The sequence below is a fragment of the Artibeus jamaicensis genome, unplaced genomic scaffold (assembly GCF_021234435.1).
Source record: "Artibeus jamaicensis isolate MK-2021 breed Jamaican fruit bat unplaced genomic scaffold, CSHL_Jam_final scaffold_584, whole genome shotgun sequence".
In the NCBI taxonomy this organism is placed as follows: Eukaryota; Metazoa; Chordata; class Mammalia; order Chiroptera; family Phyllostomidae; genus Artibeus; species Artibeus jamaicensis.
In genome coordinates, this window is record NW_026522048.1 from 13,894,873 (window position 1) to 13,914,293 (window position 19,421).

General features: G+C 34.4%; 1 protein-coding gene across 1 annotated transcript in view; it reads left to right on the forward strand.

Annotated features, from left to right (window-relative positions):
- OSBPL8 (oxysterol binding protein like 8) overlaps positions 1 to 19,421 on the forward strand; it is a gene marked incomplete at its 3' end in the record, with an annotated part of 149,703 nt that overhangs the window by 80,802 nt on the left and 49,480 nt on the right. Inside the window, 1 exon segment of the mRNA XM_053658776.1 lies at positions 10,768 to 10,905. Within this exon segment, the coding sequence (XP_053514751.1) occupies positions 10,768 to 10,905 (138 nt within the window).

Here is a 19,421-nt window from a genome sequence, read left to right on the forward strand (position 1 = left end):
TATAAATAGTCAGTCAGTGTCCATCAGAGATTGATAGTATTTGTATATTTACATCTTGATTATTTAAAGATAAGATTGCTTAATCTATGATCTAGTTAATCATTTAGAACCTTTTCTTCATAGTATTTTTTAAAATTTATTTTTAGAGAGAGGGCGATGGAGGAAGAAAGAGAGAAACATCAATGTGTGGTTGCCTCTCACACCCATTCACGCACACCCTACTGGGGGCCCGGCCCTCAACCCAAGAATGTGCCCTGGCTGGGAATCAAACCAGTGACTCTGGTTCCCAGGCCGGTGCTCAATCCACTGAGCCACACCAGCCAGGGCCTTCTTCATAGTATTTCTTTCTGCAATCACCACAAAGTATAAGTCATACTACTTTGAGACTGGACATTGTGTAAGAAACTCAGTGCCATATGAAAATGAGAAATACTGCTTTAGTTTGTCAGAATTTTTATATAATAGAAAATTTGGGTATGAAAATGTTTTAGAACAGTTGCTATTTGTCTTTAATACTACTTATATAATATGTATGTATTTTTATTATAAAGAGATGGTTAAGGCAATATGCTAAAATTTCTTTTTAACTGCAACATAGTTTTAAAAATATATTGTTTATTATACAAACAGCATTATTAGAATAGTAGAAATTTTGAAAGTAAAGTATACAAATACCAAAACATTTTTGTTTTCTTATTCAGTCTTACTTGTAATACTTAGCAGATATTTTCTATGAATTTTTCAGTTACTCTAATTATCTCATACATTCAAATGTTGGCTCAGGTGAACTGATTGCCACTGCTGAACTTTACAAATAGAAGTTAATTTTTAATATCAGTTGAAATGGTTCTATTTTAGAAACAGGGTTTTATAAGTGGAGGTGTTTAATTTTTACTTGGAGTAGAGGACATTTATTTTGGTTATATGTTTTAAGCCTATGTAAATAAAAATATACAGCATATATTAGGGTTGAGTTTATATTGTACTCTGCCAAGAGGTAAAAAAGGACTGTAGAACTATTTCCTGGAGACAGTATATCTTTTATTAGAGTAAAAAGTAATTTCATTTAGTACTTTATTAGGATCTGTTCTATTTACCAACATATTTAAATTCTTCAAGTATTTGAGAAAACGTATATCATCTGTAAGGAGAGACTTGGGATTTATTTTTTATTTATTTATTTTTTTTACTTTTTTCTTTTTAAAATTTTTGTTCAAGTACAGTTGTCTCCAATTCTCCCCTACCATTCCCCCCACCCCAGCCATCCCCACCTCCCACCCTCAATCCCTCCCACCTTTGGCTTTGTCCATGGGTCCTTTATACATGTTCCTTGACAACCCTTCCCTCTTTTCCCCCCTTTATTCCCTTCCACCTCCCCCCTGGTTACTGTCAGTTTGTTCTTAATTTCAGTGTCTCTGGTTCTATTTTGCTTGCTTGTTTGTTTTGTTTATTAGGTTCCACTTATAGGTGAGATCATATGGTATTTGTCTTTCACCACCTGGATTATTTCACTTAGCATAATGCTCTCCAGATCCATCCAAGTTACATAGATTAAGACTTTAAAATAATTACTTAACTTCATTTTATTTTAGCTTTCACTTAGATTAAGGGCATACATACACCAGACTCTGAGGCTTATAAAATTCTTTAGATTTTATATTGATGAGTTGAATTCAGAAGGTGAAGAATGGTAGTTACAGAGTCATAGTCTCCTTAGAAGTTCCAGCTGGTATGTTAATTATATTACTGTTAATTATCCCAGTGTGATTAGTTTCTACTGTAGTTAAGATAGTAAAGCAATATGAAAGGCCAAGTGGGTTACTTCCATTACAAAGTACAAACAGGAGAGGGCACTGTAATGCTATTTTTAGTAGGTGAGGCAATTGATTATAATATCAGAAACTACACCAAAATCATGCAATGATTCATTCATCAAATATTTATTCAGTCATTTAGCAAGTATTTATTGTCACTTTTATGCCAAGGGATACAGATAAAAACAAAGTTACTACCCTTTTTAAATTCATACTTAACTAGTCTTCAATTCTGCAAATGATGGAGGATAGCAAACTGATTTTTATATTATGCAAATCCTTCTTTGTTTGTATAGTTGTTAATGTTTGTGAATGGGGCGAGAGAAAAATAGAAAAATAAGCTTTCTGTTTTTTTTCTAAAGTATACTCTGTATATTGCTATTTCTACAAACCTTACTCAAGGTTATCAAAAGCATAACAGTAATATTTCAGCCACTAAGAAGTTAGAAATGGGTGACTGGAACTAAATGTATACTTAGACTATTTCCTTTTTTACATACTAATCTTACTGAAAACAGTTACCTATGTCTTACTGATGGAGTACTTAAGCATACTTTAATTCTACTAGTTGTATTTCTCATAATGTATTTTAAATTAGCCTTAAGTGTACTGATACTACAAAAAATGTAGCATACATAGATTATAAAGCATAATTATACCATTAGTAAATTTTGAATTTGCCACTTAAGAACTTGAATTTAAAAAATATCTCATGTCCATCTATGTGCTGCTTCTCTCTTTTTTCCCTGGGCCTTCTACCCATAGATGGCTATTTTGTATTTTTTATCATTCTTTGGTTTTTAAAAAAAATAGCTTTTTGATGTTATTTTAAAATTATGTATGTGTCATTAAGGTTTGCTTGGTTTTTAATTTCATCAGAATGATAGCATGATAACATGTCATCTTTTAGGACTTCCTGTTGTAATTAACATCTTTTTCCAAGATTCAACCATGTCATTGAATCTTGGAAATTGAATTCCTTGTCATTGAATCCTTTTTTAATGCTATGTGCTATTTTATGATATATGTATACCACCACATATGAATCCTTTCTGTTTTCTAATGATGAGTAAAGTTGTTTTAATTTTTGCTACTATGAATAGTATACTATCAACATTCTAATTTTTGCCTTTTGGTACACACATATCAGAGTATTTCTAGTTATAAAGCCAAGAGTAGAATTGTTGGACCCGCAGGATCTGCTGATCTTTATGTCTTTTTTATGTCAAATATAACATGTCTAAATAGTTTTCCAAAGTGCTTGTATCAGTTTATACTCCACCATCAGTGCTTAAAGTGTCTCATGGATCCCACCCTTATCTGTATTCAGACTTACTAATTTTTGTCAGTTTTACTGAGTGTAAAATATTTCTTGTGGTTTTGATTTGTGTTTTTTTATTACTAAAAGAGTGAGCATTTTTTGTATATTTATTGACTATTTGCAGTTTTTCTTCCATGAAATCACCATTCAAGTTGCCCCACTTTTTGTATCATTTTTTTATTGAGGCATAACTGGCATACAACATACCTGTTACTTTCAGGTAAATAACAACGATTCAATTTGTATATATTGCAAAATGATCACAGCAAGTCTAATTAACATCCATTACCATACATAGTTAGATATTTTTCTTGTGATGAGAATTTTTAAGATTTACTGTCTTAGTAACTTTCAAATATGCTGTACAGTATTACTAGCTATAGTCTCCATGTTGTATGTTGTATCCACTTGACTTATTTTATAATTGGAAGTTTGTACCTTTGACCCCTTTTCACCCATTGTGCATCTCCTTCCAACCTCTTCACCTCTAGCAATCACCAGTCTGTTTTCTGTATCTATAAGTTCAGTTTTTATTGTTCTTTGTCTTTTTTGATTCTACCTTGTCTTTCTCTGTCTTACTTCACTTAGTAGAATACTGCCCTCAAGGTCCATCCATGTTGTTGCAAATGGCAAAATTTCATTCTTTATGGCTGAGTAATATTCCATTATACATATGAACTGCATTTTCCTTATCCATTTATATATTGATAGACACTTAGGTTGTCTCCATATCTTGGCTATTGTGAGTAATGCTGCAGTGAACATTGGGGAGCATATATCTTTTCAACTTAGTATTATTATTTTCTTCAGATAAATACACAGAAATGGAATTGCTGGATTAGATGGTAGTTCTATTTTCAACTTTTTGTGGAATGTCCATACTGTTTTCCACAGTGGCTGCATCAATTTATAGTCCCACCATCAGTGCAAAAGGACTTCCTTTCTCCACATCCTCACCAACAGTTTTTTTCTTGATTTTTAAATAATAGCTATGTTAAGGAGTGTGGGATGATATCTTATTGTGGTTTGTAATTTTGATTTACATTCCTGTGGTGATTAGTGATGTTGAGCACCTTTTCTTGTGTCTGTTGAACACCTACATGTCTTTTTTGGAAAAATGTCTGTTTTAATACACTGTCCATTTTTAATAGGTTTTTATTTTTTCACTGTTGAGTTGTATGAGTTCTTTATATATTTTAGCTATTAGCCCCTTATCAGATATTTGATTTGCGAATATTTCCTCCCATTCAGTAGGTCACCTTCTCATTTTGTTGATGGTTTTTCCTCATTGTACAGAGCTTTTTAGTTTGATATGGTCCCAGTAGTTTATTTTTGCTTTTGGAGACATCCAAAAAATGGTCACAGAGTCTGATGTCAAGGAGCTTACTGTCTATGCTTTTTTCTAGGGGTTTTATGGCCTCAATCTTACATTCAAGTCTTCAGTTCATTTTGAGTTAATTTTTGTGTATGGTGTAAGATAGTGGTCTAGTTTCATTCTTTTGCATATGACTGTATACTTTTCCCAACAGCATTTGTTGAAGAAGCTGTCCTTTTCCCAGACAGCTGATATCATTGATTGCTTTGTCATAAATTTATTGATTGCTTTTTCATAAGTTTATTATGTCATGGGTTTATTTCTGGGCTCTTGATCCTGTTCCACTCATCTTTATGTCTTTTTTATGTCAATACCTACCCATATCGTTTGTATTATAGAGTTTTGCAATATAGTTTGAAACCAGGGAGCTTAATGCCTTCAGCTTAGTTCTTAAGATTTTTTGGCTATACAGGATCTTCTGTGATTCCATATAAATTTTAGGATTGTTTGCTCTATTTTTGTGAAAAGTACCATTAGAATTTTGATAAGGATTGCATTGAATCCATAGATTGCTTTAGGTAGTATGGACATTTTCCAAAATATTAATTCTTCTAACAGCCATAGAATATCTTTTTATCTATTTGTATCTTCTTCAATTTCTTACATCAGTATCATAACAGTTTTCAGTGTAAAGTAGTTCCTTCTTTTTTTTTAAAGATTTTTTAAATTTATTTATCTTTAGAGGGGAAAGAAAGAGGGAGAGAAACATCAATGTATGGTTGCCTCTAGTGCGTCCCCTGCTGGGAACTAGGGAACTGGCCTGCAACCCAGGCATATGCTCTGACTGGGAATTGAACTGCGATCCTCTGGTTCACAGACCTGACTCAATCCACTGAGCTACACCAGCCAGGAAAAGTAGTTCCTTTTTATCCATAGGGGATACATTCTAAGACTCTCACGGCTGAAACTACGGATAGTACCAAACCCTGTATGTACTATTTTTTTCACATATCTACCTACCTACCTACCTACCTACCTACCTACATACCTACCTATGATAAAGTTTAATTTATAAATTAGGCACAATAAGAGATTAATGACTAATAATAAAATAAAATAACTATAATATATACTGTAATAAAATCTATGTGAATGTGGTCTTTCAAAATACCTTATTGTTTTGTACATACAACATGGATATACTGGAAAAAGGCACAATTCATGTCTCAGATGGGATGGAGAGGGATGGCACAAATTTTTATCACACCACTCAGAATTACACACAACTGAAAAGTTACGAATTATTTACTTCGAGAATAATGAAGATTTCTAGAATCTAGAAACCATGAGTGAGAGGGAATACTGTTTAAGTCTTTCACCTTCTTGGTTAAATTTATTTCTTGGTATTTTGTTCTTTTTGATGCACCCCCATGCCCCACTTTTATATTGCAGTATTAGTCTTTTTCTAATTGATTTGTGAGTGTTTTTTTAAACATTCTGGATACTAACCTTTTGTTAAGTATGTGATGCAAATATCTTCTTTTTTTTCAATTTCTTTATGGTATCTTTTATTACATTCTTTTTTAAAAATGTAGTGGAGTTTATCAATTCTTTCTTTTATAATTAGTTACTTTATTTTTTTAAGACTCATTCTTTACTCCACGTCTATAAAGATATTCTCTTATATTTTCTTCTAAAAGCTTTTCTGTTTTGCTTTTTACATTTATGTCTTTCATTTCATAATTGTTCTTTGTGGTTTGAGGATGGGGACTTATTCATCCAATGTGAATAACCAATTTTTCCAGTATCAGTAATTGAATAGTCTTTTTTCCCCCTACCTTTATTATATGTCTGTGCTCCACACAATCATGGGTTTGTTTCTGAGAGCTCTCTTTTATGTTCTTTAGGTCAGTTTGTCTTTGCACATCAGCACCATACATTTTTAATTTCAATAATAACGTTTAAGAGTTCAATGGGCCTTAATTTAGTAACTGAAGGAGGCACCATGTACTTCTTGATAGTGAAGTTTCATGAAAATATAGAACATTTGAGGCTTCTGGCCAAGATGGAGGAGTAGGTACATACACTTTGCCTCCTTGCGCAACCAGAAGAAGGACAACAACAAATTTAAAAACAAAAAATAACCATAACTTCCAGAAAATCAAACTGTTTAGAAGTCCGATAACCAAGTAGTTAAAGAAACGTTCATCCAGACCAGTAGGAGGGGCAGAGATGGGTAGCTGGGGTGGAAAAGACTTGAGGCAAGGTGCAGCTGGAGGTCCCAGGTGGGCAAGGCAGTGGCTGGTGGAATGGGTGGTCCCACATTTGCATGAGGATAAACCAGGAGGAACAACTGGGGAGCAAGACAGACATGTAACCCATGGTTACAGCGTGGGAAAATAAAGCCTCAAAACCTCTGAAAAAGCCTATGGGGGGTGAGGCAGCAGGAGAAACTCCAAGCCTCACAGAAGAGTTCGTTGGAGAGATGATCGGGTCCTAGAATGTATACAAACCCACCCACTAGGGAATAGCGCCAGATGGGCCCAGTTTGTGGGTAGTGGAGGAAGTAACTAAAAGCTCACCAAGAGCTGAGCAAATGGCATCGTTTCTTCTCAGAAACCCTCCCCCATACAGCGCCATAATGCAGCAAAGTGGTTGCCCTGCCCTGGCAAATACCTCAGGCTCCCCCACTTCCTATATAACAGGTACGCTGAGACAAAAAAAAAATACAGCCCTAAATGAAAGAACAGATCAAATCTCCAGAAAGAATACAACTAGTGATGAAGAGATACCCAACCTATCAGATGTGGAGTTCAAAATACTGCTAATCAGGATGCTCACAAAAATGGTTGAGTATGGTTGCAAAATAGAGGAAAGAGTAAAGTCTATGAAAAATGAAATAAAGGAAAATGTACAGGGAACCAACAGTGAAGGGAAGAAAAACAGGACTCAAATCAACAGTTTGGATCAGAAGGAAGAAATAAACACTCAACCAGAACAGAATAAAGAAACAAGAATTTAGAAAAAGGAGGAGAGGCTTAGGCATCTCCAGGACAACTTTAAACGTTCCAACATCTGAATCATAGGGGTGCCAAAAGGAGAAAAAGAAGAGCAAGAGATTGAAAACTTATTTGAAAACATAATGAAGGAGAACTTCCATAATTTGGCAAAGAAAATAGACTTCCAGGAAGTCCAGAGAGTCCCAAAGAAGTTAGACCCAAGGAAGTACACACAAAGGCACATAATTACATTAACCATGATGAAAGATAAGGAGAGAATCTTAAAAGCAGCAAGAGAAAAGGAGATAGTAAACTTCAAAGGAGTTCCCGTAAGGCTATCAGCTGATTTCTCCAAAGAAACTTTGCAGGCAAGAAGGGGCTGGAAAGAAGTATTTGGAATCATGAAAGGCAAGGACCTACATCCAAAGATTACTCTATCCAGCAAAGCTATCATTTAGAATGGAAGGGCAGATAAAGTGCTTCCCAAATAAGATCAAGTTAAAGAGTTTATCATCACCAAACCATTATTATATAAAATATTAAAGGGACTTATCTAAGAAATAGAAGATAAGAAATACAAACAGTAAAATGACAACAAACTTACAACTATAAACAACCAAACCTAAAAAAACAGAGACAAAAGTGAACTAAGCAAACAACTAGAACAGGAAGAGATTCACAGACATAGAGATCACATGGAGGGTTATCAACGGGGAGGGGGATGGAAGAGAATGGGGGGAAAGGTGCAGGGAATAAGAAGCATAAATGGTAGATACAAAAATAGACGGGGGGGTTAAGAATAGTATAGGAAATGGAAAAACTAAAGAACTTACATGTATGACCAGTGGACATGAACTAAGGTGGGGGAATGCTGGTGGAAGGTGGGGTACAGGGCAGAGGGGAATAAAGGGGAGAAAGAAATGGGATAACTATAATAGCATAATCAATAAAATATATTTAAATATATTTATATAAATTTTATATACATACACATACGCACATACATTCACTTTCAGTGACAGGACCCTACCAGGACTTGAGGACTTATGGTAAAATAAGGCAGACAAAATTTCTTTCTCTTAGGGAATTTATGGATTAATGAAGGCAGATAATAAACAAATAAATGACATGTTTTCAGATAGTGCTAATAGTTGTACTAAAAATCATATAAAGTGATAAGAGTATAACTGTAGTGGAGTGCATACGAATGGACAAAAAACAAAGTAATTGATAAATTATACTATATTAAAATAGGAACTCATTTATCAAAAGACACCATGAAGGACTTTTCTGAAGAGATGACATTTGAACACAACAACGAATGACAAGAGGGGTTAATAATGAGAAGATTGGGGGCAGAAATATTTCAGGTAGAGGGATCAAGAAGTATAAAGGCCTAGAGACTAGGGCAAGGTGATGTGTGTTGAGGAATACCAAGAAGGCCGTTGTGACTGGAGCCAAGGGAGGAAAGAAGAGAGTGGGAGAGAATGAGGTTGGGAAGATAAGCAGGGACCAGGCAATGTTGAATTGAATCCTTAGACCATGGAATTTATTGCAGGTTTAATAAACAGCCATTGATGATATTTCTGCATGATGCAAATCTGATTTATGATTTACAAAGATTGCTTGGTTTTCGTGTGGAGAATGAACTCTATGCAAGCGAGAAGCAAGCTGTAAGTCTGGAGACTAGGTAGAAATCTGCTGTGAAAGTGGATATGCATAGAAAGACCCCAGGTAAATTTTGAAGGTGGAATATGAACATCTCAGAGATAAATGTGATGTGAAGTAAAAGAAAGAGAAAAACTGAGTAATATATCTAAGCATTTTTTTTGTTTGTTTTGTTTTGATTTTTGCCTGAGAAGTAGGGGAGAGAAATAGTGATTCCATTAACTGAGCAGGAGAGAGGCAGGTTTGGAAGATAAAGCAGAATCAAAAATTATGTTCTGGATAAATTTGAGTTGCCTGTTAAAGAACAGAGGGGAGGGGATTTCAGGGGAAAGGAGGAAGGATTTACAGGAACCTAGTATAAAGGACACATGGACAACAACTAAGGGGGGTGAAAATGGGAGGGAGGTGGGGAGCCCTGTGGGGGGTGGGCTGGGATGGGAGTAAAAGACAGAAAACTGTACTTGAACAACAATTAAATAAATTTTTAAAAAAATAATAAAAATAAATAAAAAGTTAAAAAAACAGGCAATTTTAAGGCAGGCAATTGGATATGTGAGTGAGTTCAGGAGGAGATATAAATTTAGGAGTCAACAGTAAGTAGTATTTTTTTAATAGACTTGATGTGAAAATAAATTTTTTATATCTTGGATCATAAATGAAAGCCTTTTAATTTTTGCTTTGATATTTAAGGAGCTAAAATATAATTTTGTAAACTTAGCACAATAGGAAACATGTTAATGCAGTTTGGTTAAAAGATACCATGAAAAAATGTGAACGTGAAGTTCTGGTTAAGATAAAAATTAAATATAGAGTGAAGCCAGACTAATTCTTGCTGAAAATAAAAGTAAAGCTTTGTAGGCTAAAAACACAGAAACATAAAAGGATGTGGAAAGATCCTAGGACATTGTGGTGTTGTTTACAATTATTTGCCCTATTCTTCTACTGAGTATTTTTCTCTGTTCTTTCTGGAATAGAACATTGCTTTCTTCTAATAGTAACTTGGCTAAGTTGGGTGAATAGCAGCCTGAAACACTATTTAAATTGTAATTGAAGCAGCAACCTTTTCTGAGCCAGATTTTGGAAGCAAATTGTCCTGAATTAGAATCTTAGCTTTTTTACTTAGTCTTAGACAAGGCAATTTATGAACCTCAACCTTCCCGTCTTTAAAACAGGAATTATACCTACTGTCCATGAAAATTAGAAATTCCAGTAAATGTAAAATATTATTTTATACTGCTACTAATTTGTATTTTTTGACTACTTACGAGGTTAGTATATTTCCATATGTTTATTGACCATTTATATTTTCTCTGCAAAATGGCTATCTTGCTTATTGTTCTGCTGGTAAATATAGAGTTAGTACATGTATTAATAGCTCAATAAACCTTGGAATGCTTTTTCTTATCAGTTGAATAGATATTTTCATTTTTATAATGTCCGAAATGTGTATAATTTACTCATACATGCCTATCAATTTCTTTGGGATTGATGACAAATTAAAAGAAAACAAAACAATTATGCAAGTATTGAATTGGTAAAATTAATGTAAGCATTGAGGTAGGTCCAATCATAGTTTTATTCCATGTTACTAAGTATGCACTTACATAAATCTAGCATTGAAGTCTAAATTTTTTTGCGTTTTTTCTTGAGCTGTGATAGCAAACAGTGAAGAATCTCCACTTCTGACACCAGGAAAGATGAGTCATCGCCAAGGGAAAGAAGCTTATCCAACACCCACCAAAGATTTGTATCAGCCATCTTTCAGTCCAGCAAGTCCTCATAGCCAGGGTAAGAGTTGTAATCTTAATGTTTTTTGTTGGTGGCCTTTTTTTTAAGTGGATAATGACCTTGTGGGTCTCTCATAACTTTTTTCTTTTAAACCTTTGACTTTATAGTGTTTTTTGTTTGTTTTGGTCTTCTGTGCTACTTTTGAAATGAATACATTTTTCTTTAGAGTTCCTTAATTTCTCTTTTATTCTCCAGCATACTTTGTTAGTTACACCATTCTTCAAATTATTGATTCTCCAACTTTATGGTCTCAGTACTCCTTTGTACTAATAAAAATTATTGTAGACTCCAAAGAGATTTGTTTACGTGGGTTAACTTATTGATGTTTACTGTATTGTAAATTAAAACCAGGAAGCTTTTTGTTTACTGTTCATTTAATATTATAGTAAGAAACCCATACATGTGAATATGAATATCATATTTTTATGAAAAAATTACTTTGTGAGAATGGTATTCTTTTAAGTTCCTCAGCCGTGACACTATTAATATCTTGGGCTGAATGATCTATTGTATGAATGGTCGTGTGCATTGTAGGATGTTTTGCAACATCACAGGCCTCTACCCACTAGATATCAACAGCACTTTCCCCAGTTGTGACAGTCAGAAGTATGTCTAAACATTGCCAAATGTCCTTTGAGGGACAAAAATCATCTCTAGTTGAGAACTACTATTTTACAATTTGAGAAACTCCTTTCGATTTCTTGATTTAAAAAAAAGACACCTGAATTTTTATATCTGTTTCTGCAGTCAATCTGTTGTGATGTGATGATTTGATATGACAGTTTGGCTTCACACTTGTGTCACTGGCAATCATAGCTTGTATACATAATTGTGGCTATTCTTCTTTGATACTATACCAAAATTGACAAGTGGTACTTTCTTAAATGTTCATTACAATATGGAATATGAAACCATGTCAGTAAGTGTTTTGGCCTTTTTAATTAAAATCCATTGATTTATCTTGAACTTTAAATGGCTCTTTAATCATACATGATTTTGTAATATTATGCATTAGTCATGTAGGAAATAGTTGTGACTGAATTATGCAGATCTACCAAGTGTTGATGCAATTTAAAATCTAGTATAAGGGGGTGCTTTATACATACTTCTTATTTTTCACAGTGGTTTTAATGGAATATTAAAACCACTTGTACTCAAGGTTTATAGTTAATATTTTTACTGTTTTATCAAAAATATTCATAAGTGAAACTGGCCAGTTTCTGCAAGTTCATGGCAGTGAAGAAATGAGTGTCCACTACTATAGTTTGGTGCCTCTGCCTTGATTTGTGCTAAGGTGCTCACAGTTTTACCCAGCATTGCTTTTGTACCATCAGTGGGAATGTCAATGCAGTGAAAAAGTATTATTAAATAGTTTTAACCTTCTAGACCCTTTGAAAGAGTATTCGGAAGTCCTGGGGATTATGGATCTCACTTCCTTATTCTTCATTGATAAGGTTTATATATTGGATTCTACTCCTTAACAAAGTTTATCTAATTAAATTCTGTGAACTCTTCTGTGGTACTACTGATAGCTGTGGTGAAAAGACTTCTGCTTTCAAAACCAAGAACATCATTGTGAGAGAAGAAACATTGATTGGTTGCCTCCCATGTGAACCCAGATCGGGAATTGTATGTGCCCAGAATGGGAATTGAACCCGCAACCTAGGTATCTGCTCTGACCAGGAATCAAACCCGCAATCTTTTGGTTACAGGATGACACTCCAACCAACTGAGCCACACCAGCCAGAGATAGATGGAAACGTTTTTTTTATAGCGTTGTTAGAACTGGGAAAACTGTGCCAGAAAATAAAAATATTATGTTAACATTTATTGTTTAATTGTCAAATATATTTTGGAAAGCTAGGATTTTTGTTGCTAAATGTTGTTTTTTTTTTAAGCCTGAAAATACATATATGGTACACTGATATAAATAAGTTTCATTAAGACAAAATTCTGAAAGGGTACATCTTAACTGGTTTTTTCATTCTGTGCACCAGAATTTTTACTGTTTTAGATATGGTTTATCTGATTCATTTAACTGTACACTAGAGTATTTAGGGGAATTCTTTAACTTGAAACTTAATGAAGTAACAAAAGGGTTAATTACTAGTAATTTACCCTCATTTGTATTTATCAGGAACACTTTCAGGCAAAGAGAGGATTTGAGAAACTAGTACAATGAACACTAATATACCCACCAAGTAGATTTAAGCAATTAGCTTTGTTGTATTTGTTTCATTTATTTAGGGATGGAACTAAAATATTTAGAGTAAATTAAATTATAGACCTCATGATGCGTGCCTCAGAATACTTAATGCATCTTAAGGGTCAGAACATTTTTATATAGCCACAAGACCTTTATTACACCTAACAAAATTAATAAATACTTAACCTAACACCTACTCCACACTCAGTGCCTCGGGCTGTCACCACGCCTTTTTCAGCAGGCTTGTTCAAGCCGCATCCAAGTCAGGTTCAGAAAATGTGCAAGTGCTGCTTGGTTTAAATTGATACTGTCTTCCTAGTTATCAAAAATACAGAATACTTGCCCCTACATGCATAAAATAAGAAAAGGAAAATTGTAGCAGTAAACTGTATAGGTGACATTCTTTTACCACTCTTTTTTTTTTTAATATTTATTTATTTATTTATTTATTTATTTATTTATTTATTTATCTATCTATCTTTAGAGGGGAAGGGAAGGAGAGAGGGAAACATCAATGTATGGTTGCCTCTAGTGTGTCCCCTGCTGGGAACTGGCTTGCAACCCAGGCATGTGCCCTGACTGAGAATTGAACCTCGATCCTCTGGTTCACAGACCTGCGCTCAATCCACTGAGCTACACCAGCCAGGGTTTTTCTTTTACCACTCTTGATAAGAGTTATCAATTTCTCAGACTTTGGAAACCTCAAAAGAAAACAGCTGAGAAACTAGTATGTGACATTTGATAATCCTCTAATGTTGAATATATATTAAACTATATTTGAGATACATATTAAACATTATCATTTATCATTATCTTTTGATTTTTTTATCTTGTAAGAAAAAGAAGATCAAAACTATGAACAGTAAAATGACGATATACCTACTACTATCAACAACTGAACCTAAAAAAACAAAAGCAAAAACTAAGCAAACAACTAGAACAGGAACAGAATCACAAAATGGAGATCACATGGAGGGTTATCAGCAGGGAGGGGGACGGTTGAGGGGAAAGGTGCAGGGAATAAGCATAAATGGTAGGTGCAAAATAGACAGGGGGAGTTTAAGAATAATGTAGGAAATGCAGAAGCCAAACAACTTATATGTACGGCCGTGGACATGAACTAAGGCATGGGGGATGCTTGTGGGAGGGTCGGTGCAGGGCAGAGGGGAATAAATGGGAGAAAAAATAGGACAACTATAATAGCATAGTCAGTAAAATATATTAAAATATACATTAATAAACTACTGATCTGTATTAAAGTTCTCTGTTTAGGCTTCAGTATCTTTGAAAAGTGAAATTGGCTGGCTGAATAGTTTTTTTAAGTAGATATTTTTAAATATTAAAAGCAGAAAGAATAATTTTATGAATCCCTGTATAAACTTTACCAGTCTTCAGTAACTATCAGTGCGTGGCCAATTTTGTTTCAATTATTCCTTCCCACCCACACACCTAAATGGGTTGCTTTGAAGAAACTCCTAATTATCATTCCATTTCCGGAATAATAGTCCATTTCTGGACTAATAGTTAGGATTATAATTCCATTTTTGAATTCTTCAATTAACATGTTTTTATGGGTATAAAAAATAAACATGTAAGTATAAATATATAATTTTTAAGAAATAAATTTCATTTTGGTGGTACCCCCTCGTGTGTGTGTGTGTGTGCGTGTGTGTGTGTGGGTGTGTATGTGAGAGAGAGAGGGACATGTTTATGGGGGTAAAGTATCCTTTGGTGTTCTTAATGTTCATCTTACTGCTTTGTTAAAAACTAATAAGGCCTGGCAAGGATGAGACAGACTCCTCTCATCTTTGTAAAGATACTTAAAACAATGCTAAATGATTCTTTCTCACTTTTCAATAAATGCTTTCAAAGTATTTCAGTTTCTATAGAAGCACTGGAAAAGCTGAAGAATAAACATAGATATTGCAGCATTTCAGAAGAGAAATTTTGAAAAAATATTTTATTCTGATTTTCTTTATTTGCCAAATGTTACTGTGTATTCTCTTGTATTATTTAACAGGTACTTTCATAGCTCTATGAAGCAACTACCCAAATTCAAAGGATTTTGAAACAGAAAATATCAGTGTCTTAAGAAATAACTTCAGAAATCTGACATATTTTTGAAGGTTGAAAAAACTCAGTAGAAAATTAACATGAACTCTAATTTATACTAATTCTAAAGAAAAACAACCTATAGCTATAAAACAAAGCACAGCACCTTTTATTATTCATGCTTGTAACTAAAAACTTCATTTAGATGCTTTTGCATTGATGTCATTTCCATTCTCAAGAAGTCAACTGCCAACTGTCACCTAGGGCAGTGGCTCCTAACTCTGGCTGTTTTTGAGAATCACCTGGGAACTTCGCTTAGATACAGATTCTGCTGCAACCTTTTCAAATCTCTAGGGTGAGACCGTGTGCTTATAAAGCACGCCGTGTATATCTGATGCAGTGACATTTGGACGGGCAAGTGGAAACTGGCTGCCAAGAGCATAAATGGTAGACTGCATAATAAAGGTTGTCAGTGCTCTTAGTACGCCTGCTTTTACTGCGTCCTTCTATTTTTGCTTTGTTTCCTCGCATAATGAACCCAGATAAATGGCTTTCTTCACTGTTCCCCAGTGAGACTTTGCTTTTATTTATTGTGGTTTTCCACTGTGGAATATCCTCCCCCTTCACTTTGCTCATCTAATAATTCTTAAATCCCAGGGTGCTGTTAGTGAAAAATGGCCTCAGAGTAAAGATCAAATCAAAACAAAGAATTTTGTTTCTGTAAAATTCTTTGTTGAGACCTCAGAAAGATTTAAGACAACTCCTTTTAGAGCTTTTCTGAGAGAGGCTTAAAGAGTCTTAAAGGCATACCTTTTTAGAATGTCTCAGATAGTCAGAAAATCTTCTAAGCACTCTTAAGTCTGATATCCCACAGCACCGTGACACTCAGCCCAAAGTAGAAAGTGTGCTACCTCAAAGAGATATGTCGATGTGTCATCTGTCTAATGGAGTTAATTTCAGTGAAATTCATAGGAAACCCACAAAGTTTATATAAAAGTGGTTCTAATGGAAGGAAGCACCACAGCATACACAGAAAAGAATAGACATATTTCAACTATAAAGAGCCGTTGTGTGCATGGGGGATTCTAGTCCTATATGTTTAGAAAGTGGATGGAGAGAGCTATGCTGATATAAACATGGACTATTTCTTATGAAATAGAAAGAATGATTCAGAGGATGGAGCCAGAACTCCAGAAGCAGAGTTAAGATTCACAGAGGGCTGTTCTTCAGGGAACAGAAATTATGTTCTAATCAAGTTGCTGATGACATAATCTGAGCAGATTTCACAGTTGTTATGGTACTATTATGTGCCTTCTGTATAACTCTCCATCCTCTACATCTTTAGAGCTCAGGAGTCTATTTCAATCCTATCCCTGGTTTTTTGCAGTGGGGCAAATAAGTTATCTTTTGAGATGGTGGTATTTTGGCTTAAGAGGAGTTGTACATAAGCTCTGTGTGAGGAACTAAACCCAAGGAGAACCATCTGCACTTGAACCTGATTTCAAGGTAACAGATCCTGGCCTTACATCTAGTGCTGCAATAGGATGACATTTGGTGAGGGTTGGGAGGTAAGGGAAGGCATTGAGAGTATTTTACATGTGGAAGGAAGTGAATTAGGTGAACTGTGATATATTTCATTTTCAAAGGCAACTGCAACATTATCTTTTATCTCACATACTCTTTTTCTGTGTCCTTAAGTAGAATCTATTCCTATTCCACCTCCTACTCCTGTTGAATCTAGACTCACCATGTACATCTTTTATCTGCTGGTTCCTGCCCTTATAAAGCTTACAGTTTCATTTTCAAATGATTAAGTGCAATTTTGGGGGTGATCTTCATGTGCTGGTAGCTGTTCTCCAACATGAATCTCACATGTAATATTGTTCCTGTTTGCTAAAAGGGAATCCTGCAAGAGAGTGGATGACCATGCAGCAGGAAAGTAATGGCATTTGCTTTGATGATATTTGTTGGACTCACACAAATAGTTACCATCTATTGAGCACTTACTGAGTTTGGCTATCATGCCAGAAGTTGTATGTACAAACAGTCCCACAAGAAAAGGCTGGGTTACTATGTCTGCTTTACAAGTGAAAAAACTAAGGATTAGGGATATTAAAAATTTGTTTAGCCCTGGCCAGTGTGGCACAGTTGGTTGGAGCATCACCCTGTAAACTGAAAGGTTGCAGGTTCGATTCTCACTTACAGGACATGCCTGGGTTGTGGGTTCATCCCTGGGTTTGGGATGAGTATGGGAGGCAACTGATTGATGTTTCTCACATCAATTTTTTTCCCTCTTTCCCTCTCTTCCCCTCTCTCTAAAATCAATAAGCATGTCCTTGGATGAGAATAAAAACATCATTTGAATTCACAAAAGTCAGAAGTCAAAAAAATCATTTAAATTCACAAAAGTTAGTAAATGTCAGAGGCAAGTTTCAAATTCAGGACTGTCAAAGCCCATATTTTTAACTGGTCCACTATACTGAAGTGAATTATAGTGTCAGCTATTTTCTTTTTTGTGTTATACATGCTGTGGTGCTAGAAATTTATGTTTTGCCAGTGCTTTACAATAGCAAAGATTTTTATTCTTTCTATTTTTTAGCCGAGTCTCTTTCATGCTTATTATTTCATACCAATTTATAGTAGATCATTTTCTCTTAAAAACAATTTTTTGTAGCCTCTTTTGTCATTTTAGGATTTTCTTTTTGGGGAGGAACTGCGGACGGAGATTGTGACTCTCCTCACTAAAGCAGACATCAAGATATTCTTTTATTTGTTGGACATTTAGATTATGATCATGATTCAGATTATTCCAAAATTTGTGTATTTGTCAGACTTGTTCCTTTATTCAAAAATGAAGTACCAGTTTACTTCAAAATAATTTTAACTTAAGTGGTTTATTGAAAAGTGAGTATAGACTTTTCAATAGGATTGTATTTGTTTTATGTATGGTGAATTCTTTGAGCATAATGTATGTCAGTTGTTTTCAAGAAAGAAAGACAGGCTGATTAGGCCTATTGTCTCCCTATTCTCTCTACTTTTGAATAAGGGCAGAGCCACGGGAGCCTAGCAACTCAATTATAGCTCATCCACTGGGTTGTTATCACAGCTTGTTGAGTTAATATAATTTATCTTGTAGCAACCCTTTCACTTTTTGGTCATAAAAAACTATTTTACATGGGTTTATTTTTTTAATTATCTTTCAATTGTGGTACTTTGTGAGAGAATATGAAATGTTGCTTTGCCAAAACTTAAATAAGTCCACTTCAAGTTATTTTTTTAAGCATTGAAATTTTAAAAACTCAGAAACTAAAAGTTTTACTTAATCAGATTTATTAAAATTAGTTTAGATCATGCTTGGTTCATCTAGGCTGGAATTAAAATGTCAATATTTAGTATTGTGTTTATCTTTTAGAAAGTTCTCTTAAGCCTGGGAAGCCGGTCCCCTTGAATGCTCTGGCAACCTTAAACATGACACATGTACAGCTAAATAGAAAACTTTCAAGTAAAGGATTTTCTCTGACAGAGTTTTCTAGTGTGAAGATGTACCAGATTCCCCAGAGTGACAGTTGTAGATACTGCTGGTATAATCTCAGGTGACTAACACTGTGTACCTTCATTAAACTGGTTCACAGACGAAAGGAGACTCAGGCATTAGTTTCTTCCATGAACCGAAGCAGTTCCTCCTTCCTTGGTAAGGCATTCTTTGGATCTATTCTGAACATGTATGTGACCATATGTGTATGGAACACATATCAAGTATGTTCCTGAATATGTGTGTTATATTCCATGAAAATTGTTTTACCTAAAAGAGAGCTTGAATTTATCTCCCCTTCCCCAGCTCCACTACCTTTAATTTTTCCTCCAAATGCTGTGCTTTGTTTTATACCTATAGGTTGTTTTTTTTAGAATTAGTATGAATTGGAGTTCATGTCAATTTTCTACTTAATTTTCAGCCCTCAAAATATGTCAGATTTCTGCAGTTATTTCTTAAAACAGTGCTGTTTTCTGTTTTGAAATTCTTTGAATTTGGGTAGTTGCTTCAAAGAGCTATGAAAGTACCTGTTAAATAATAAGAGAAAATATACAGTGATATTTAGCAAATTAAGAAAAGATAAAGGGTAGAAAAATTGGGACAACTATAATAGCATAGTCAATAAAATATATTTAAATAAAGAAACTCAGAATAAAATATTTTTTCAGAATTTCTATTCTGAAATAGAAAATTCTATTCTGAAATGTTGTAGTATCTATGTTTACT